General features: G+C 32.1%; 3 protein-coding genes, 1 long non-coding RNA gene and 1 other non-coding gene across 12 annotated transcripts in view; 3 read left to right on the forward strand and 2 right to left on the reverse strand.

Moving 5' to 3' along the window:
• LOC122527876 (hexokinase type 2) overlaps nt 1-15,326 on the reverse strand; it is a 54,247-nt gene extending 38,921 nt beyond the window's left edge. For 4 of the 6 annotated variants that reach the window (XR_006306429.1, XR_006306430.1, XR_006306428.1 and 1 more), the window contains exon 1: nt 11,947-12,175. Coding sequence is in view for 3 of the 6 variants with exons in the window: in XM_043652442.1 (XP_043508377.1) it covers nt 11,947-12,072 (126 nt within the window). In the remaining 3 variants the exon portion in view is untranslated. Of the gene's footprint in view, nt 1-11,859; nt 11,905-11,946; nt 12,176-15,191 lie in introns of those variants that run through there. The other 2 variants (XM_043652444.1, XM_043652446.1) reach the window with 2 other exon arrangements.
• On the forward strand, nt 6,249-16,839 carry LOC122527887. The gene is made up of 3 exons (XR_006306432.1): nt 6,249-6,577; nt 15,090-15,688; nt 15,781-16,839. It is a non-coding gene; the product is annotated as an uncharacterized LOC122527887 (long non-coding RNA).
• Nucleotides 16,717-16,799, forward strand: Trnal-cag. Its single transcript has one exon. It is a non-coding gene; the product is annotated as a tRNA-Leu (tRNA).
• Nucleotides 16,840-17,613: 774 nt separating the features above from the next.
• Nucleotides 17,614-20,219, forward strand: LOC122527877 (BRISC complex subunit FAM175B-like). Its single transcript, XM_043652447.1, has 6 exons — nt 17,614-17,783; nt 17,936-18,026; nt 18,107-18,419; nt 18,506-18,646; nt 18,744-19,077; nt 19,150-20,219. The coding sequence occupies exons 1-6, from the start codon at nt 17,697-17,699 to the stop codon at nt 19,573-19,575; spliced, it is 1,392 nt and encodes a 463-aa protein (XP_043508382.1). The 5' UTR covers nt 17,614-17,696; the 3' UTR covers nt 19,576-20,219.
• LOC122527875 (Hermansky-Pudlak syndrome 1 protein homolog) lies at nt 20,079-23,109 on the reverse strand. 3 transcript variants are annotated; one of them, XM_043652441.1, is made up of 8 exons: nt 22,898-23,109; nt 22,371-22,636; nt 21,825-22,294; nt 21,122-21,749; nt 20,877-20,997; nt 20,703-20,816; nt 20,561-20,646; nt 20,079-20,490 (listed from the first exon to the last, which is right to left on the reverse strand). In XM_043652441.1, exons 1-8 carry the CDS (start codon nt 23,015-23,017, stop codon nt 20,313-20,315), a joined length of 1,983 nt encoding a protein of 660 aa, XP_043508376.1. In that variant the 5' UTR covers nt 23,018-23,109; the 3' UTR covers nt 20,079-20,312. The 3 variants fall into 3 exon arrangements, with proteins under 3 accessions (XP_043508376.1, XP_043508375.1, XP_043508374.1); XM_043652440.1 differs by having other exon boundaries at nt 20,877-21,015; XM_043652439.1 differs by having other exon boundaries at nt 20,877-21,021; nt 22,898-23,108.
• Between the last annotated feature and the right edge of the window lie 6 nt (nt 23,110-23,115).

A 23,115-nucleotide genomic window follows, 5' to 3' on the forward strand; every position in this document is an offset into this window, starting at 1 on the left:
TTAGGTTTCTTCCTGGCTGAAAAAAATTAAAAAACGTAGAATCAACTTTGCACCAGAATTTTTTCATAGTCAGATTTACAAGCTTTATCATACCTTAATATTTTGTCCATAAGCCATTTGCTTAGATAATAGCTTCAGCCAGGAAGAAACCTAATCTTAAATGTTAAAAAATAGCTTCAGTTTCCTAAAACTACAAAGAATCAGATAGTCAAGTTTATTTTCATGTTTTTATAAATTATTATTTAACAATGAAAAATATTTTTCTTAAAAATTTTTGTTATTGACTCAACTTTTCCATTCCACTGTATATAGGAAACAACTGGAAATATGTGAATGGAGCTCAGTTAAGTTGGCCATTTGCACGAATTTCACCGGTGGCCATGGTCTGAGCCTCGTATCTACGTGTTCAGGCTCACGTAATCTCCTTCGAACTGTGCGAGTATTTTCTCTTTTGAAACGTCACGAAACGAAGCCTCCCGCTGCTTTAGATTCGTCTCGATGAACGTTAGAATGTTTGAATGAAAGAGACCGAAACAAACAGTTTAGAACAAGATAAACAATTTAGTTTGCATCAAAAATTGAAACAGCTCAAAATCAAGGAATCTCAAAAAACAATTTTCATTTTGATCGTTTAACGTGATCGTCAGAATTTCGAAATTGCTATATTATTTTGTAATATCGCTGTCAATATACCTGGTAATGATTTACAGAGTTTTCGTCGTGCATGGTATTGTTCGAAGAGATCAAACAGAAATTTAGTTACATCAAACAATTGAAAATAGGTATCTTCACATTTGATCATAGTGAAATCTTAATTTATCTGTGTATAATGGATACAGAATGTTTCAAAAGAACAAAATATCGTGTATCGTCGTGAAACTCGATTATTGATACATTTCTGCGAGTGATCGTAATTTTATTATTTTTGCCAGTTTTATTTCAAGTTCCAATTTTCCCCAGTTCTTTCTTAATGAAACTATCGATCGAAAAAGTTTCCCTGGCCTAGCGTTACGCAGTGGTTATTGTGTCGTAGGAAATAGAATCGCGGCTCGATAAAAGTAAAAATAAAAGCTGGAACACACGCGTCTGATAATCCGTGTACCATTAAACGACCAACAAGAACTAATGAGAACGATACGACAGTAAGATACAAGAGTAAAAAGTAAAAGATAACGGATCTTTATTGCTCGAGATTTAGCATACGAGTGATAGATAGAAACAACAAGTTGTAATGTAATAAAATTACATCGTATCTTTTTCTGTCAGTTGCTTTCAAGAACATGCTACACGATCAAAAAGAGCGTATCAAGTTTTCAGACATCATTTGTCTGCTTGCGACAAGTACTTGAATAAAAATTAAAAGATAATAATCTTCATTACTTGAAATTTAGTGTACTAGAAACAGCTAGAAGCAAGCTGTTGTGTAATAAAACTATATATCGTACGTTTCTCATCAATTTTTCTTTCATCAAGAACGGTCTTGACAAAAAAAAAAAAATTGATTATATCGATGTTGAACATCTAATAAAAATAATTCTCTGTAATAAAAATGCACATCGTTAATTGTATCTTGACACTTGTACAATTATTTATTACGATGGATTTCCTAGAAAACTGGAAACAAAAATATCGTATCGTTTTGATGATATCTACTTACTTAAGAAAATAAATCTCTATAATTTTTCTTGCACTTGCCTGTCGGATAGTCTTTCAAGCAAAGAAAAAATATAGGAAGATAGTTATGTAAGAATGTACGCGAATAGCGTACATCGTAGTAAATTTTCTCTTAAACGCACGTACGTCCCCTGGTGCCTCTCTGTGTTTCCTCGTAATTAATTTTCCGTCTTGGTCGGAAGTGCAAGTTGCCCAGCGAACACCCGCAGTGTATAAATTTACAGAATGTTTGCAAATATTTAGTTGTTACCACGTTCGAAAGGCAAACAGAAAAAGATCGATGGACATAAAATGTATTTAGAACTTTGGTGTATATTTTTATTTGTTTAATGTAACTCTATAACGATAAATATTTTTCAAAATTTTCTTCAGACTCTAGCAATATTCAGGATCAACATAGAGTAAGTAATTTTATGTTTTTTCTTTTTTTTTGTAATCAGTAGACTGCGGGATGTTCATACATGTAGGAAATTGTACAAAAATGTAAAGAATATATAAAACATTCTAAATAAAATACTCATTGTCAGACTGTAGATATTTTTATGTGAAATCTAATTTAAAAAATGGAATTTTGGTAAAAAAAATAACTATTTTACTAGATCTGCATTATTTCTCCTCTTTAGAAATGATGGCTCGTACGAACCGAAATGTCACTTCTGCCCGCTCTCAAAATCCAAACCTTGAGTGAAAAAAAATTTTTTTTTATGTGGAATCATCCCCCATCAGATTGTTACGGGACACTCTATACATTCATTCCTTTCGACAATAAGCATCCATCCTTAAAAAATCCATCCTTCTTATGGAAATTTACCGCAAGATCGCTGAAAAGAGACATCGATCTTGGCCGACAACGCGGACGCTTGTCAATTTACTCACAAGCGCAACGCAAATATATGCTCAAGCACTGTTTTCCTGATTGCTATCATCGGACAAAGACCCCCATCGTTTCCGACTTCAGCATTGTTTAAGTCAGAAGTGGCAAATCGTTTCGCACATAGTTTAATATACTTGAAATTCCTGCAAGTCTCCATCGTTGAATCAATTGTTGAATCTTCTGTCTCGATAGATCTTTGGTTGTCATAGTTTCAACAAATTAAGTTTCGTAGCACTTGAAGGTTGATCAAGTTTTAATTAATTTATTGAAGATCTTGAGGATCTTTCGTATTTATAAACTTTCGATTTTCGAAATTTCAAAGTTCTGACAAATTTCAGTGGCACAATTAATAAAAAATTGTTTAAAATTCTAATCCTCTGAGAGATTCTCGGGTTTTAACATTCCAGTAAATTCGATATTTTTGCAGCGCTTGAATCGTTCATTTACAATAAATATTTGAAATTCTAATTCCTTGAAAGACTGAGTCTTCAGTCTACAGTCTGAGAAAAATTTCACTCTGTCTCTGTGATTTGAAGATCATTCGTTTGAAATAAACAGTCGTTTAAAATTCTAAAAATCCTGCTTGATACATTTTCACAATTTCTGTGTACATTCTTGCACTTTTTAATTTCCAATAAATGCAAAGCATGTACGTCCATAGTCTGCAAGCTATATAAATGAGATGAATGGAGATTATTTATAATGCTCGGCCATTACGAGTAACGACCAAAACGATCCTTTTATATAGCCTGATATACCTATATTGGATTAATTTATTAACTTCATTATTAAATAGAATTAGCATAATTACAATGCCTAATTCTGTCCTAATGCCTATTTATTAAATTATATTATTAAGTAGAGTTGGATCGGCTTTCGACTAGATTTTGATATTAATTACAATGTCTAACCCTGTTCGTGATTAATCATAATGACAGTGTCCGAATTAATCATTTAGTTAGTTTAATTTAGATCATACAAGTAATTGCGGAGGGATTATTCTCCATTGGCCATTATATGGGAAATTTAAAATGCATAAAATGTACAATTAGAAATGCATAAAATGTACAATTCAGGAAAGGCGTTCAATGTGGGCAAGTTTTCTTTCAAATAGTGTAAATAGAAGAATGGATCGATATTTTGCGTATATTGCTTTTAAATATACGTCGTCATTGTATTTCCAGGCGATTTTAAGCTGATAAAAACATGCGAGGCCGCCAATATGGAAAAATATGTAAAATATCCAATTTTTCACCGAGATGACCTTTCTTTAATTAATTATTAACCTACGTACGTCGAGAAATTATCAATCGTTCGGTATTTCGTCGATTTAATTACAAATTAAAATTATTAATTATCAATTTACGATAAACGAATCGATCTATGGTGTGTGCATCGTCTTGTGAACAACGATTTTTTCGAACTTTGACGATCGAAGCACCATTCGTCGAGATTTCTAACGATTTGTTTGACGTTGACGATTAAACGTATTGGCGATCGCAACGTATTCATTCAATAAACGCCATTCGCCGCACGCGTGTTCCTTAAATATGCGTCGTTTGACGTGGAGGTGACAAGTTCAATGAATTTAATTAGATTCAATCTGTGCCCGGTCGGTGTTGCCGAATCAAATGCGAGTAAAATGAAACATTTTCATCGCGAGAGAGATGGATAGACGAGACTTTTGTCACTTGATGATAAACTATTTTGGCGCAGACGTAGAATTTAAAATTTGAAATTTTTACGAACATTCCATATATACATATATATTATATAATATTATATAAATTTAGAATAAATAACATCTTTGTCGTTGCGTTTTTAAACAACAAAGATAAATTTAATCCTGATTAAATGATTCTTGGTCACAAAGATAACGAGATTAAATTTTATGATGTTCAAGCCAGTTTTTAAATTTCCACGGCTCTGGAATCAGCCGTTTGAAGATTAGTTTGTCAATTTTGGACTTTTAACGACTTTTCTTCCCTTTATAATTTATTTATTGTATTAGAGCGGGCATTGTATAATATTATATATATATATAATATCATAATATATATATAGTTATATATATATTTAATTATATATTTATTTATTTATTTAATATTATAATATATATAGTTATATATGTAATATTAAATATTATATATATATATTTATTTATTTAATATTATAATGTATATATATATATATATATATAGAAACTTATATATGTTATGTTCCACTTTAGGTATTATTCAATTGAAAACGAAGAAGAATATCTCACGACGAATTAAAAGTTAGCAAAACGATCTTCTAACGAAGGTTGTTTTATTTTCTCGCCCTATGATTGTCGCCGTATATAGATTCGTCGTCCCGTAAAGGGTTAACGAGAGTCAAATTGCTCCTCCTTAAGTTGCATCTCGTAATAACAATAAGAATAAACATTATTCACTGTCATGTGACGGTTTCTAGAAAAAAAAAAAAAAAAAGAACCAGTCTGTAATCATCTCCATCGCAGACTGAAATAGAAGACTCGAAGAATCGTTTAAAAGTACTTTGACCCCCCGTGTGATTTATTATATTTTTACGGATCGATTAGACGATCATTTGTGAAAGTTATGGATGGCAATAATTGGAAATTAAGACTGTGGATACAGAAATATTTTTGCTTCGTTCGTCGTTCAAGAAATCGTTATATTACTGAATTTACTATAATTGAAATTGATATAAATTCGTTCATTGTCGTAACTGTGGATTTTCATGTAATTATACTAGCTGTTATACATGGCGGTGCAATCGAATATGATTCTACGTAAAGAAATGAGCCGAAAGGAGAGAGTAAAATTCTCTTGTTTGGAATTTCTTCGTTTTTCTCCTGACGAATTTGAAAATTTATCAAGCACAGAATTTGACACTTGAATCCTAGACGTGAGAAAATAAAAATTGAACAATTGAAGAGTAAGTAAAGAATGTAGAATAAATTTTTCTTTTCTTTGTAACAAAGCTGCTTGCAAAGAAACATTGTCTGGAGGAATTTTTGCTGAAAAATTACATGTACAAATTGATTCTTTCGATCACCGTTTCGTTCTGGTCTCTCGTAGTTGAAAACAGAAGCAAAATACGAGGACAGTGAGCCAAAACTGCCGACACAATGGATTCTAGAACAGAGATTATGAATTCAACGCGCACGTCCATTCAACAAATTTTCAATGCAAACACATTCTCTGCGTGTTCACGGGACAAGATAACAACCGATCCGCTCGCAAATTACGCAATCGAGAGTTTTCTATTGGAATCGCGAATGAGGCCAATCAAAGTCCAATAAACTATTGCTAGAATCTATCGATCACGGTAAACAAACATCGATCGAACTCTGAGTCAACGTCACACGTTGTTTCTCGATTCGATTCCTTAATTATCGAGGTTCGTTGAATGAAAAATAAAAAAAAAAAAAAAAGAAGGAAAGAGAAAAGGATACTGTCGGGATTCAATTTCACGATTTTCAAGCCAGTTTCTTAAATCTCACGACTCTGGGACCAGTTTTGAAGATTAGTTATTATATTACTATATTATAGTCAAGTAATACATTTCAAAGATGATGAATCGAATGATATATTATTTTGTTGAATCAGACGTTGTTTGAAATGAATGCACGTTACTTTCTTTGAACATGAAAATGATTTTTCTCTAAGTTATTTCGTTGTTTCGCCGTAGTTGAAATAATTCACCATTTCAAATTGGTACTTTTCACTCTGTTTGATGTCGAATGTGCTCGAGTTCGTACTGTTCGTAATTATCTTGCGGTCTACGAAGAAAACGACGCGTTTACAATGTTCGCCTGACCGACGTATTACGTGCATCGACGTATCGCGTTGCACGTGAGTATCGTTTTGTATTATCATTATGCAACGTTACGTCAGTCGTGCTCCACGCTAATACTGAACATCGCGAGCTTTCGCGTTTGATGCCTCCTCTCTGTTGCACAACTCTCTGGAATTATTAAAATTTTCAACGAGCAGAAAATAACATGCTCGTGAACTTCGATTCGTGAGTTCCTTTTGCACTCTTTACGAAACTACAGTCTACGTGAAAAAAAAAAAAAAAAATGAAAAGAAAAATCGTGAAACTTCGTTGTTGAAACATTCAGCTTTTTCACTACGTAAAAAACGGTGACGTATCGATAAAAATGAACGAAATAATTTACAACTGCTATAATTCAAGGTTCGAGGCAAGTGATTAAGATTAAAAGCGTGTACGTCTACTTTGGCCTATATCGTTGCGCAGTATCTGTACTGAATTATGGCACCAATAAAACTATTTAAACGATAAAGGAAGATTGCAAAGTTCTTTAACTTGTCAGAAATGTTACTTGGCGAGTAATAAAACAAAATGAAACACGTAGCTGGCGTAAATTTTTCTCGGAATTAAATTAAATTTGAAAATTTAATTGAATTTTAAATTTAGAAATTGGAAGTGAGGAGATGTTAAATTAATTTAATTAAAATTGAGAGCCAAATATTGTTAAGTTGAAATTTTAAATTGGACCAGGATAATAATGAGTTTATTTTGAAAGCGTTTCAGCGTCGTAATATTATTATAGATTAGGCTTTCCTCGCATTAAAGTCTAACTAAATCAAGTCTCTACGATTCTACGAGTCAATTGCAATTCTTCTTGGCAGATTTTACAAAAATAATGCCTTTTGGATAGCATTGTGTGTATGCACACTCTCCGTCTTCATAAATCAAACACAACAGTAATCTAATATAATTAATCTAAGAAATGAAATTTCCATTCTGACTCACTGCTTTGAGTTTCGGGCGTGGCAAACAGCAAATCCTTTGGGTACACTCCATTTTCTTTGGACAATAGAAGAGAGTAACTAAGAGACTTTTCTTAGGCAAGATCATCACATTAAATCACGTTGAATTTATCATATTGGGAAGGAGACACCGAAACGTCGTGATAACACCGACGTGAAGTTACTTGTATGTTCAGATCGCAATATCGAGACGGCCAGTATGAAAAAAAAATCAGTGAAAGTGAAAAGCAACGTTTACGTTTGCTCTTGATATTATATGTAAAATTCCTCGAAAATTATTGTGTAATTATTTCTCAAGAAAAGGAAATGTAATTTTTTCTTTTTATTTCTTCTACTTTTTCCATTTTTATATCATCTTTCTTCTTCTTTTTTTTTTTATTTTATTTGGTTTCGACGATGCAGTTAAGGCAGAACGAAAATTATAAGAAAAGCGAAGAAAGAGTGGACGATTGGAGAGAAATTGATTGCAAAGAACGATCGAAATTACTTAATTGCCTTTTTAGAAACTGCCGGCACGCACATCTCCTCTTCATTATGCTTCTTGCAACACGGTCTGCGAATGACCACGGTTACTGGCTGAAAATCCATAGTAATGTCAATCGTTTCTCTCGTCCCGTGAATTAACATCTCGAATAAAGATCTCGGCGGTTTACCAAATTCTCTCCTGGAACGTATCCGTGCTCCATATTTGTGCGAAGAGAGATTATTCGATACGAAACTACCAATGACCGTAATTGGACGTTTTAAATAAAAAAAACAACGCTCCCGAAAGAAGCTGAAGTTCGTCGAGATCGATAGGAACTACAGAAATATCCGATGATTTGTTACGGATGGTCTGAAGTTACGGTTTCAGATTTTATCCCTCAAATACACCGTTGGGTTTACATTTGACTAATATCTGGCAGCCGAGTGAAATAAATTTTTTTAGTTGAAATATATTATATATTATATTATATTATTTTATATTATATTATATTATATTATTTTATATTATGTTATATTATATTATACTATACCATACTATATTATATTATATATTAGTTAAATTACTTTAATAATCTCAAAATTAAGTAATTTAGTTCTACATATATCGTTATGGTCCCAAATATCAAATGATACTAATCAAATCTTAAATATAACCATACGATTACCTAACGATACGACTATCAGTTAATGAAATTAATTTTGAAGAAATTTTAGAAATACAGATATAACCAAGTCATTTATAATTTGGTCATTAATTAATTTGGTATTTTGTCCCGTTTGAAACAAGATAAGAGTTGATTAAAAAAATTAATCGACCTCTGTTCAAATTACTCTGATTATGAATTTTATCTTCCTGCGGACAAAGTTCAATTAAAACGCAGTCTATAAAAGTGAGGATAAACAAGTTGACGGATATGTATTTGAATTTTATGAAAGATGTTTTGTTAACGTTTGATAATGTGTTGAAACTATTTCCTCTAGTTTGAGACTGGAGATACTTATTTAAGAAATATTCATGGAACATTCACATATATATTCAAATTCGTGTAATTCCTAAATGAAATTAATATGGATTTATATTAATAGGATTAATATGGATTCAGAATAATTTTTAATATGGATTGGGAATTTTTATTTGAAATGGATTTAATGTTGATTGGGAATATGGAATCTCAAATGGAATTCCCAATGTATTTTTAAAACGATATTAATATGCTTGTTGCTTGACCTTTACAAAAATACCAAATTATTTTATACATTACTATAAGATTTTAAAGAATTATATACCATTTTATATTATTTTAAACGATGAATTATTAGATATTATTACAGTATTATTTTAAGTGCATATTCTAAGTACTTGTTAGAATGTTACTCGAAATGTTTTAAAGAAATATTAAAACTCTTATCAGGAATCAAAAAGAAATTAATTAAAAAAGGAAATTAACAGCAAAATTAACCATAATATTAATTTTACTACATAATAATTCCTGTCTTCTACGCAAACAAAATTCTGATCATTAAATATATCAAAATATATCAGAGATATTAATTTAACATAAATCGAGACAATTATATTTCATTGAATTAAATTAACGAAACCAAGGCATCAATTTCAAAGATATTAATTACAACGAAATTCGTTTGAAATAAATCGAGAAATCGTTTCTGTCGAATGGGTTGTCGATATCGTTGTAGTACTTGACATGGAACTTAAATCTGCGACAAGAATAAACTAGCGTCAAGCTACGTAACGATCATGCAGCGCTATAGTTCCGCTGCCAATGCGATTTTGTTTAAATAAAGAGTTTCAAGGTTCACCGCACTACTTCTTCCCCTGTTACGACGCGAAGTTTTGGCACGGTGCACGATCTTCGACCAGTGCATTGTTATAAATCAATTTTGAACAAAAATTATACTCATTATAATATAACGCGAATATATTTGATATCCGCGTAACGGTCTCTTAAATTACCAAACGGTTGTTGACATTAATAGTGAAGTATAAATGTAACAAAGACATATGATGTTTCTCAAAATCAAAGTGCGCAAAAATGAATAAAATACCATGCTGCAATATTAAATAATTATACATGATATTAATTAATATTATATTCATATCAATTAATTATTAATGTTATTTATGATTATTTAATATTACAGTATAGTAATTATATGATATTGATTAATATAGTATATTATATAATTAATATTTAATATAGTATACCTACAAAGTAATCTTTTACCTATATTCCAGTCTCGTAGTTCTCTTTATAAAAAGAACTGAAATTATAACATTCGCCCAGTCTAGTGAATTAATCTCCAAGTAATTAACCTACCTAGATCTAATTAGAATCTAATTAGAATTTCTACGTACAGGGACTTTAGACATGCTCGCAGAAATATAAAATTGCGCGAACATCCGTAGTCTAATCATAATGTTATTCAACTGATATATTCCAGAGAGATAAATTTCATTTGTTATATTACGTGTCTAGTTTTTTACGTAATGAGCGATAAACTAAATAATAATGAAATTTTAAATGGCAAGAACACTCAGTTGATAAAAACAAGTATACTCATCGTACACATATATATTTTAAATATTTTATTAATTTTGTTACTATTGCCATTATTTATATTATCTTGTGGCAAATGAATTATTTTTTAATGAATGCCAATTGAAATGATGATTTTAAAATCTAAACACAGACTCGGTGTTACATTGCCAGTCAAATAAAAATGAATCGATATCGTAAAACTAGTCTCGTACAGTCTGTCTATAAATAAATCTCGCGACACTGAAATTCAAAAGTGAGGCCTGAAAACCTTCAAAACTCGAAATTCGCGAAACTCGGAATATTTGTTTCTCTTTTAAGAAATATTTGTTTTTTTCAGAGAATTCAGCTTTCAGAGAATTCAATTGTCTCGTTCATTTTCAACGTAAACAATTTTATGAATTGGTGAAGTTGTAACAATGAATCTAAAATCCAAGTTATTAGTTAGATAAAAATGAATTCATAGCGTCACGATATTCTCGTAAGTTATCTATTCAAATTATTATTATCTGACTAACAGCACGATGTTTTCTAATATTTTCAACAAAGTATTAGTATTTTCTAAATTTCGAGTACAATGCTGGGTACATTTCAAATTGAAATTGATAACTTTGAAATACTTTTATTGAAGTAAGATAATATTTGAAAATTCATTTTATTTAATAGAAATGCATACAGATATTGAAGATATTTGTTTGAGAGCAAAACGAATGGGAATTGTTAATCGAAATAGTAATTGTTTAAGAAGTATTAGAGACAATTATTTGTGACATCATAGTATTACAACTTGCATTGATTATTTCAAAGTATTATTTTTCGCGATTATCATTTTCAGAAAGAAAAGAACTATATAAATTATAAAAACATTCAACCCTCAAGGGAACTGTTCCCACATATATTGTATTGTAATTAATTGTACTTGTTATTATATAATTTTAAATTGTAAATTTACATAAATATAAAGAAAGAAAAGAACTATATAAATTATAAACATTCAACCCTCAAGGAAACTATTGCCACATATATTGTTATGTAATTAATTGTACTTGTTGATGTTATTATATAATTTTCCTTGAATTGTACATTTACATAAATATAAATTTGATATAAATTAAACGTAATAATTAAAATTGAAAGAAATCCACTTAAGGGATTGAATATGTCAACTCCAATAATGCATCGTTGAGAACAACGAAATCCTGATCTTTCAAATATCACAGAAATATCCCACTACTAAATCTTTCATTACAACGAAAGAAATACTTACTTCGAATAATTAATTAATTCGAAATACGGACAGCGAATGTACTTCTATAATCAAATATAATATAGTTCAATCGATCCGAATAACAAACAACTACGTCAGCACTTTCCTTTCAAATACTATTTTATACCCAGCACCGTTCGAACATCCTACTTTCCAACGAAACAGCAAATCTCCTGTATGCAGAATCCAGATACGTACGTATTTAACCCGTCTACGTTTGCACATCATATTTCACTCGGTTTATACTCGGATATCACTTGCCGGACACACGAGAAAACGAATTACCTCGTCGGCCACTCTCGACACCGTGATCGATTCCTCCTCGATCTGTTGTTCTCGCGCGCGCGGCTCCGACTTCCTGCCGTAGCACTTGCACATCCTGCTGAACAGCGACCTGTTTTTCGTCTTCATGTCCGGGGAAGTCCTTGACCCAGTGATCCGGTTTCTCCTTCCTGGCCGAGACGAGACTCCTGGCTGGACACACCTGTTCCTCTTGCCGGAAGCTACGTCGGACTGATCATTCCTCGGTGCAGTGGTTCGATCTTTGTCTCGGTGACACGTCGATCGAATCAGAAGAGAAAAAAAGATAGCGCGTATCAACGCGACGTGGTGGAACCTGTTTCTTCGATGATGAACGCCATTGCGCCTGAGCGGAAGCTCTCTCTTTCTCTCTCTCTCTTTCTCTCTCTCTTTCTCTGCACGGTCAAGGCGCACCGTCGTCCGAAATTTGAACGTTCCACCGATCAATAGTACTCGCCAGCTGACTTCTTCGCCAGCTGAACCTTCCTCCGCGGTGTTTCAAGTCCAAGGGCCATATGATTTTCGTACGCGTACGAGGCTTACAATTAGGTAGGATTTTAATCGAAGCAAAGGCGAAGCGAGGCAAAAGTAATTGGCCGAGGTAGAGTAAAAGCAAGAACTTGAAACGGCGAGTCGTTTTCACTGGTTTTCGATATTTTTTATTTCAAGGGGGAATAACGTTGTCTTGTAAATTAATCTCTGTAGACGATGAAAATACCTACGTGAAATACCTATCTCAAAGTGGAGGCTTTACGCTTCAAAATGGAGAGTGGACTAACAATTGAAAGTTATTTATCATTGTGGTTCCTTCATTGGAATTGCATTATTTTTCTTTCTTAATGTCTTCTTTCGAAATTGGCGGTCTCGTTTGGTCAACTTATCGATTAAAACTGACCAATTTCATCCCTCCGTGCAACGCCTAATTGCGTCTCGGAGACAATGGGAAAATAGTTTACGTATACGTAGAAACGTGTATGAAACATGAAACTACAAGCGTCCCTCTGCCTTATAGATCTACATATTTATGTCCAATAAATAAAATAATAAATTACATACACTAGATGAATATATCTATATGCAAATAACAAGACAATTTTTGTTTGATTTTTATATGATTTTTCGTATAATAGTTTCTGAACATTGTCATCTAACATTATCATTAAACTGCGAATTTAATATAACATAAAATGTAGCATCAAAATATATATAAAATATCCAAACTAAACGTATAGCAAATGACACAAAACCTTACTTCTTTAGCGATATTTATAAAAATACATTCGCAGCTCAATCATCACTGGACGGCGGATGTTTATGCATTTCCGGGAAATTCGAGGACGCAAAAATCCACACAGCATGAAGCTGTAATAATCTAAAGGAAACTAAAGCACCTTTTATGACATTTCGCAAACGACGCAAGTTTATATAACAAATTTATATCCATTTCTTTACGTTTATAAAAATATAAAAATGCATAAACGTCTGCAGTCATCGTATCAAAAGTACGATGAAAAAGAATATAGAGTATAGTAGATATGTACGTATAATAATTTCTGAACGTCGTCACGTTGTATAGATGCAACAGATCAAATGGCGCGATAAGAGGCAGAGAATAAATAACACGGGTTCTTCGACACGGTTGCACGAGAACACAAGAAACGCGGCTGATCGATTTCGAAGGCTCGAACGATCGCGTCACATGTGACAGAGTTAATGCAATCATTGAGAATGTGATTTTCACAGTGTGCACGACACAATGCACGCATGATGTCTCTCGCCAATTTTCAATGAATTCGTCTTTGACTAAATCGCGGCGTTATTCACCTACGCGATGAACTGCAGCATGACAGCTCACATTGATAAACGTTTTGACTCTGGATAGGCAAAAAAATTATTGTAGATTAATTCACAATTTCATCATCAGACTGCGAATTTTCGAGCGTTTTCGTATTTTCTATTTTCTAAAAATGGAATCTGAATTTGTAAAAATTATGTTACACTATTGCATTACAATATTGTGTACAACAAATTACGACAAATGCTAGTATCACGTTACGATGAATTATCATAAGCAATATTGTATTAATAAATATTCTAGTTTAGATATTTCAAAATCAGAAATTCTTCTTTCTCGACGAGAAACTGGCATTTTTTAGTAACCGTTCGAGGAAATGGACTTTCGTTTCGTTTAAAAAGAAGAATCATTGCTGAACTGTTTCTCAGTTCGGACGAATCAGTCAAACTTTTGCGGATTTTTAGACCGTCAAATGGATTATAATTAGAAATTTTTATTTTGTCGTAGTTCAAAGATGACGACGGTCGCCAAAGGGAACGCAAGAAATATGCTTGTTTCATAATCAATAGCCACTACTCTCGATGTCGCGATCAGCTGTTGATTCGTCACCGCGACCCATTTTTCGGACAACGAAGGTTTCTTTGATTCCTTTCGCGATCACGCTAGCCTATAGACGACTCTGTACGCATTTATTCTCATGGATATATAATTTACATTTGTTTGACGTAGATCCCAAATGAAGCAATCATTATAAGTTAACCCAGATATATACTCGAATTTTCGGAATATTACATTTAAATGCACATCGTTATCGAATATTTTAGTATAGCCATCTCTACAAACACATTTCTGTACAAATAATATAAGTATATAATATAATATAAAATATAAAATATAAAAATATAAAAATATATCTCTGCATAAATAAATACGTAAAATAATATATAAAAATGAATACACACTCTCATAAATAAAACTAAAAAACAAAAAGTAATCTTTCTTTTCAGCGTTAACAAGTTCTTCTCCAAGAACAATCTAATATAGGCTTGAAACGAAAAAAATCGGTGCAAGTTAACCCAGATATACTTGAATTTTCATAATCGCCAAAACCAATCTTTCCCTAATACTGACAAGTTCTTTCCCAAAAAAGAAAAATTCAAATTGAAAATGATTAATTATCAGTGTGTATGTTCCACATTAGATCGATGCAAACCGTTGTTCGTATCGGTCTCTCGTTTCCTCATAAAGAAGCAGCATTCCGATTACAGAAAATGAACCCCACCCCACACTTCCAAGAGGTCAACAAGCTCCATTCACTCGGTTCGTTTTCCAGGATGATTCGAGTCGCCGATCAGGCCAGCCATTTTCGCGACGCTTACGCAACGGTGGAAGAAAGTCAAGGTCAACGGAACAAAATCCAGCGAAACGGACTCACCTTCTGATCGATGTGCTCCCATTTTTCGTTAATGTAATCCGGTTTCTCCTCTGTCATGATCCGGCGCCACGATGACGATGACGACGACAACAACGACGACGACGATGGAACGCGAGAGGAAGAGTAGTTGCTTTCCTGTTGCTTGAGAATTCGAAGAAAGGCACAGAGAACAGAGAGAGAGAGCGCCGAGTCAATGGAGAGGCAATCTCAATGCCTCTCTAGAGATCACTAAAGGCTTACATCACGCAATCCTACGTCTAGAAATACGAGCGACTCGCGTGCGAACCGGGTGTATTTTCGGCAAGGCGGTTCGCGCGAGCGAACGCCCCATTCTTCGCCGAACGGCGAACGCCTCTTCGCTATCTGAATCACAGTTCTCTGCTAGAGGAATTTCTGTCGATTATATGTATTATACGATGTCGGCAAATGCTGGCTCGTATACAGTATACTCACGAATGTATTTGAACATTTATCAACATTGTAACAATATGAACAGTGTAATAATTATTATATGGTCGAGCTTGAAATAACTTTAATTGCCACATGTATTTCGTATGTATCTATATGTAATTTAAAAAATGTATTTCAGAAATTATGGGCAGATATACGCCTCAGAGAGACATCACAAAAGTATTTGAACAATCCATTTGGATCAACATTCAGGATTTGGAACCATCTTCATTTTTTTATCATACGTTTTAAGATGGCTATTCATACTATATACTGATTCTTTTTAAATGTATGTTCACAATAAATGTTTTGTATCTTTTATTAACACGCACAATATAACATGTGATACGTATAGCTATAAGTGTTCGAATATTTTCGTGATCAAGCATTTCGCGAATACACAAAGCATTTATTACAAATATACGCTGGTTGCAAGAAGAGTTAAAATATATATTTAGTACAAATATATTTAGTACAAAAATTAGTACGTGGGATCTTGTAATTCTTAAATATATACATTTTTACATTTATGTTTCAAATTTGACCAATATAATAATAGCAATAGTTAATACATTCATTTCGTGAGTGTTTGAATATTCTCGTAAGCAAGTGCATTAAATATATTGTGATTTCTATGTATGTATATACATTTTGTACGTACAATGTTTTATCAATGTTCTAATTTTTTAATTTATAATCTCAAAAATATGAATTTTGCATCAAAATCCATTTTATATTCCTTTCTCACTTAATGACTGAAGGAGAGTACTGTCATTTATGAAAGAACATAATGTTACGTGTTCGTTTTTAATTTAAATATTCGTACACGAAATACAATCGAAATAAACGCCTTCGATAAACAACGAATTGTTGTTCATCTCGTAAAAACTTCCATAGTCTCGCCATTAATTATCACATCTTCAACGAATATTGGTAACCAAAGGAGAAAACACGACTTTAAATAAATTAGTCGTTTTCGATTGTGCAACTCTTTTTTTCTGGGCAAAAATTTTGTTTTAATATTTATTATGATTATTTGGAAGTTTTCTAAACACAAAATCGATGAACGAACAATGTCAGGATGGCCGAGCGGTCTAAGGCGCTGCGTTCAGGTCGCAGTCCACTCTGTGGGCGTGGGTTCGAATCCCACTCCTGACAAATTATCTTTTACACACCTGAAATTATTATTTAATTAAAATTGCTAAATAATTATTATCAAATTAAAGAAGCATTTTATTTATTTGTTATGCAAGATCCAGTTGACAATAAAGTTTTATTATATATGTAGTTGCTGAAGCAAATAGCGAAGAGGTTCAACATTATGTACCATTTTATTTTATATTCGAGGAAAATCGAAAGTCTGTTGAAAGAAAAGAAAGATATGTTCTGTTCGATTATTTCGAAGCTTGAAAAGTAATTTTCTTGGTTCTGGTTTTGCCAGACGTATGTACGTAATTACCATGGCCAATATAATCTTTTATTCTATGTAGATTTTGCGTTCCAACTAGGAATATTACAAACATATGATGCACATATATATATATGCAAATTTCATTCTTGATAAAAGAATCGAATAGAAATAAATGAATGTTTAGATTTTTTGATATAAAATAAGTACAACATGATTTATTTATTTCGATCCTCAGTTGTTAATTGGAATGATCCACTGCTTCGATCGAGACTTATACTGCGAATCTTTTCTTCAGCGCTTTTATTTCATACTCATTTATAAATTATTCTACTCATATATAACCAGTAATTACATAAATATTGTAGTAAAAGATAGACATTGTAGTAATGATATAATAAATATAAACATTGTAAAATTATTTTCACATCGACGCGCGAATTGACGATCGTAATAACTTTATAAAAGAAACATCGTTGTTAGAAAACATTCTCAGATTTCTAATAATCATTCAGATAATTCAGACGTTACAATAAGAGTAAGAAGAATTGTTGTTTCAGATATGCGTGTAATGCGGCGAAACTAAGAAGCGTAACGATAGAAAGTACAAGCAAAATTTGCAAAGCGGACAACGATTAATTGTCAACATGGCGGATAGTGATTTTCTCATTACAATTTCAGGTCCCGCTCTGTCATTATTGTTTTATGAAAATGTTCGCAGCACCGGGGACCAGGTGAGAATGTGTTTTCCTCATTTGCTCCTAACAATGCCTTATCACTTAACGTGGTGGTTCGCATTTAAATTATGAAATCTAGCATTTTAACCTCAAAATAATCCAACTTACTGAACAAGGAAATTGAAAACGTTGAATTCTCCATATTCTAGATGGGCTTTTTGTTAGGAGAAACAGTTGAGTTTGTTATAAAATCGTACTCAGATTTGGACAATCAAGTAGAAACAGTGAAAATATACAACAGTAAGTGTGTGTAGTCAATTGTTTTGTTTCAATGATACAAAAAAACTCTTCTCTCTGCAATAATACTTTGTCATTTTTAGATATTGAAGCTGTTGTAACTTGTCCACTACCAAATTCTTTACACAATTCCATTGGCAAAATTAATAAGGAAAAGTTAAAGGATTTTTTACGTGATACAAGCAAACAAGTGATAGGTTGGTTTCGTTTCAGGAGAAATGTAGGACTAATACCTACGTTCAGGGATAAATTGTTACATAAGCAGTTTGCGTCACACTTTTGCAATGAGAATGGTTCCAAAGAAGAATATTTTGTTACCTGTTTATTAAGTTCCTCGAGAAGCAGTGAAAAAGGAACTTATAAGTTTAAACATGTCTTTTTAAGACAAAACAGAGAGTGAGTGAATTGCAAGACTCAGAATAATTCCTGTACAATGCTTTTCTTTAAATATTTTATTTTTATAAATAATCTGATTATTTTAGAATATTTGAACCAGTTCCTTTAAGAATAAGTAACTTAGGAAGTAATTCATTTGCGCAGGAAGGTTTAGATTATAAACCTACTCCTACCAAAAAATCGTCTGATGCACCAGATGTATTTACTAGTTTTATAGAATCTTTGAAGTAAGTTTGGATATGATTTTGTAAAGATTTGATTCTAATATTTTGTCCCATAAAAAATTGTTCCTCATTGTCATTACTTGAAATTTTTTATTTTTAGCTTGGACCTAACAAAGACATCTGCAGTTGAGTCTGCTATTGCTATACAAAAAGCAGCTGAGGAGCATCTGAGTCAATTAATACCAGACTTGTGTAAATCTGATCTTGAAGTAGTAGAGCTCGAAAGACAAATTAAAGAATTTATGATTAACAAAAAGAAAAAGGTCAATGATAATTCAAAAAAAAACATTCAAATAACTCAGTCCTATGAAATTGAAAAAGACGAATTTGCTGATGGAAGGCAGAAATCAGAAAAAATATCTCTATCCAAAAATGAATCTTCAGATGATACCTATCAAGAATTTCGGACAAATAAGGACCATTCTACTGCAATTGTATGTGTACTGCAATATACTCTATTTTTTGCATATTTTCATAAAATTCACTGACCTATTATTTTGTTTTAGAGTCAAACAATGGCTGCTCATAAACCGAAAAATTCAGCAACATACATTGATCAAAATAAATCCAGAAAGTCAAGTACAAATATAGTAAATAGTTCGAGTCAGGAACCACCGTCTATAAATTCAATTTCAGAAATGAAAGTCAATATTACAGAAAATGTGTTGAGTAAGAACAGACGCTTCTCTAATATGGATTCGGAAATTGTGAAAGAATCGATTTGTAAAGGTGAAACGAACGTATGTGGTGTTGGAAGAGGCAGAGGTAAATCGATGCACGACAATTCACTGAAAAAAGCTAGAAGGACTTCAGGCCCAGAATCATCTGAGGCAAATAGTTTACCAAATTCTTCCTTTCAAACGTCTTATAATCAAGTCACGAAGAAAAAAGTAGACCTAGTACGTAAATCGGATACAACGGATAACCATTGAATAAAAGCACTTCCCCTATTTTTAGTTTACTTTGAAAGCTCTATAATGATATACTTAAAGTTGTAGAACATTTTCTACAAAAACGGAAGACAAATTAATCAAGATTTTAGAGCACTGACGCTACACGCGTGTATAATGTAAATATTTATATATTTTAAAATGGACCATACCTGTACCATGTGCAAGACTGGTCTGTTTCTAGGAAATTTCAATCTTACAGAGGTATAAAGAAAAGACGGTATTGCGTCATGTTCATAGTATTGAATCTGTGCATTATAAAGCGGAGAGGCATCATAGACTGAAATACCGAATAGTTTTTAATATGCGTTTTTTCTGGATTCTATATTTAAAAAATATTATTCGCATTACCGCTTTTTTATACTATTTTAAAAATATATCCAATATCCTCTCAAACATTTACACTGCTGTATGCTCTTAAATTAATTATGAAATTCGGAAAAAAGTGTACAATATGTTTTTTCTTTCTTTCTTTTTTTTTTCGAAATACGTTTCTTTAAATCGTGCCATTACACTAAGTATTTCACGTACAAAATAAATACAAATGTTTTGCATCATTATCTTTTATAAATAACAAATTAATACATATATTAAGCACTTGTAAATAATTAAAAATTTCATAAATAGTTATTTTCTTTTTAAATAATAATTGTAGTATAAGATATTTGCGCATAAGCGCGAAACTTTTATCTGTATATAAGTATTTCAAAAGAATATTATTAAAGTATGTCAGCCGGATTATTTGGAACACCTGTGACCTCCCATATCGTAGCCGCAAGTCTTCTGGAATGCTCTAACACACATGACGATGTTGCTAAACCAAGATGGACGCAGTAAAGTTCATAAATTCTAATTTTATTGGTAGATAACTTAGGGAAACACGCATCCGCTAATTTTCTATGAAATCATAAAACAAATCAAGTAAGAATTCATTTAAGGCAAACGTTTAAGTACCGTTAATACAAACCTGTAGTAATCACCACAAAATATGCCAGGCACTGGAAAGTTTTTCATTATATGATTCAAATAAACGTTACATTTTAATGGCGATCCCTGCAAAATATTATATATGATGATATATGCTTGTTATCTTAAAATTATTTACTTACAGAACTATCTTCAAACCACAAGAAGTAAGCGTAATTAAAAGTTGTATCCTTCCACATAACCGATAAGTGTCCTTCTTCTAAATGCATTCTGCTTTGTTTAACCATATTCCATATCTACAAAAGCAATTCTTAACTATTCCATGTTAATGTTGTTTGAATTTTTAAATAAATTACCTTTTTTGTTGTAAGAACAAGAGTTTCAGGATTTGTGAAATCTAATGTTGGAGCAGTCAGTCTGTGAGTGACCCTGTCTATGTAGATAAAATGCACAAGGCCTGGAAATTCTTCTAAATATTTGTTGATGGTTAGGGAAGTTCTCGTAGATTATATAGCATTAAGGAGGTATATTTTTTATATAATTGATAAGGAAAAATAAAAAAAAAAAAAAAATACAAATACATATAATTATGAAAGGATATGATCCAAGAGTAAAGTTCTTGAGCGCTTTCACTTTAAGAAAATCGCTAAAATCATTCAGCTTTTGACGAACAAGCTTCCCCACCGTCGTAAGTACATCAACGCCTTGCTTTAAGAAATTTTTGTCAAAACACGTCAATCGATATAATTCTTTTAAATTATCTGTAAATCCAGACGTATTTGATTCAATTTGAAGAATGGATTCTGGGTCTCTGGATTTTAATAAATCCAAATATTTTTTCCGAACAAATTCCCACTTTGTTTGTAATCTTCGCTGACACATATCAACGTCATTACTGACATTAGCTCTATTTTTTTTAATTCCATCTAAAGCTTTTTTCATCGCCAAGTCGAAGTTTTCAAATGCCGGTCTTAGTTCGTCGATGTCTCTTTGAAGTTGCAACCGATTTATAATATTTAAATAATAGAAACTATCGTATAATCCTGATGACGTGGCAAGATTAGTCACTTCCACTATCATGATGAGATTAATACCATCTGCTAATTCAAAAATATGAACCGCGTTAGCAGTGTAATCATGCTCGGTTCCGAGTAGAATTAAATTACTGTACAAATCATCGTCCATCAATGAATAAAGCCCTTCGTTAATGGAAGATTCTCTTGATCCTCCTGTAATAAAGAAACGTAATATCAACACGTAATATCGACAAAATTAATAACAGCTTATAACATTAAAGATCGTACTGAATAAATTTGTAATGTCTTCTGAAGTAGGATTCGCAAGTTTCGATCCAAAAGTTATCTGTTCCTCTTTAGAGGAACTGTTTTCAGGTAAAAGAATGTCAGTGTAATCGTCATTATTATCATTTGTTCCAGGTTGGGTATCCCCTTTTCTCCTCTGATTAACTACCCAACACATAAGCATCATTAGCAGTATATCAGAAGCATACAGGTCATGGGCATTTTTACTAGAGTACAACGAGAGAAATTTTTCCTCCACTAGTATCAAGATATGTACATTGGAAAATTCAGACTGTGCCTTTAATTTATCACAGGCATCATGCAACACTTTTAATATTGATACACCTAAGTCTGTGTTTATTGATAGCTGTTCTATTGCTTCTGTAAGCATACTTTGTTCGTGATTTCTTAAATGTACCCATGCATTCAACAAAGATGAAACTAAACAGGCTTTCTGTTTGTTTACCTTTAGTCTGAAATTAAATTATTCACTACATTATACAGACTTATTTTTCAAAAATAACTTTTATAAATAATGTTTTAATTTACATTGCAACATCTGGACCACAAACGTGTCTCACGATTGACACACACACGCCTAATGTTCTTTTCATTAGTTCCACTTCATCCATGGAAATGTAAATGAACGTGTATCCCATAAATTCATCAAAAACCATATTTGTGCCATCGTGACATCTCATTGAAGTGTAAGAATTTCCAAACTGAGAAGCCATCACATGTTGGGATGTGATAATAGGTGAGAACAATTGCATTATTATATTTGGATTTAATTTTGATTCATCATTATCTATATCCTGTATAAAACATAAATTTGTAATATTATGCATGAGTCTTTGTAAGTACAATGTTTAAAATTTATCAAAAAGTATGCAGTTTTATTTTCTGACCGAAATATTTGTACATTTGAGAAATTGTAACATTATAAAATATTTCAATTTCAACTTCAAGGGAGAAACATTTTAAACATTATTTAAATTGAAATAAAGAAACATTACTTAAGAGAAACATTACTTAAATTGAAATAAAAATTTTTGTAAAATTTGCTAAAGACCTACTTTGTTTTCAGAGATCAGTCCTTGAATTTTAGCCAGTTTTTGTATATGGTTCGCGAATTTTTTATTACACTTGGTAAAAAGAACATCGTTTAAGTGATCGAAGATTAAAATACCCTTCATTTTATAATTGAATTGAAACTACTTGTGTTACTGTACGATTCTGTCAATCGATGTTTGTCAATACTACCATTAACTAACGATAGAATAGATAAGACATG

Source organism: Frieseomelitta varia, unplaced genomic scaffold (genome assembly GCF_011392965.1).
Source record: "Frieseomelitta varia isolate USP_RPSP 00005682 unplaced genomic scaffold, Fvar_1.2 scaffold_236, whole genome shotgun sequence".
NCBI lineage: Eukaryota > Metazoa > Arthropoda > Insecta > Hymenoptera > Apidae > Frieseomelitta > Frieseomelitta varia.

Excerpts from the sequence above, each read along its gene's own strand:
- LOC122527877 (XM_043652447.1), top strand. The coding sequence starts at position 17,697 with ATGGCGGATAGTGATTTTCTCATTACAATTTCAGGTCCCGCTCTGTCA. Across the intron at positions 17,784-17,935 it reads TTCGCAGCACCGGGGACCAG|ATGGGCTTTTTGTTAGGAGA; the intron begins GTGAGAATGTGT and ends TCCATATTCTAG. Across the intron at positions 18,420-18,505 it reads TTTTTAAGACAAAACAGAGA|AATATTTGAACCAGTTCCTT; the intron begins GTGAGTGAATTG and ends TGATTATTTTAG.
- LOC122527875 (XM_043652439.1), bottom strand. The coding sequence starts at position 23,017 with ATGAAGGGTATTTTAATCTTCGATCACTTAAACGATGTTCTTTTTACC. Across the intron at positions 21,022-21,121 it reads AAGAACTTTACTCTTGGATC|GAGAACTTCCCTAACCATCA; the intron begins ATATCCTTTCAT and ends TATATAATCTAC. Across the intron at positions 20,647-20,702 it reads TGTGGTTTGAAGATAGTTCT|GGATCGCCATTAAAATGTAA; the intron begins GTAAGTAAATAA and ends AATATTTTGCAG.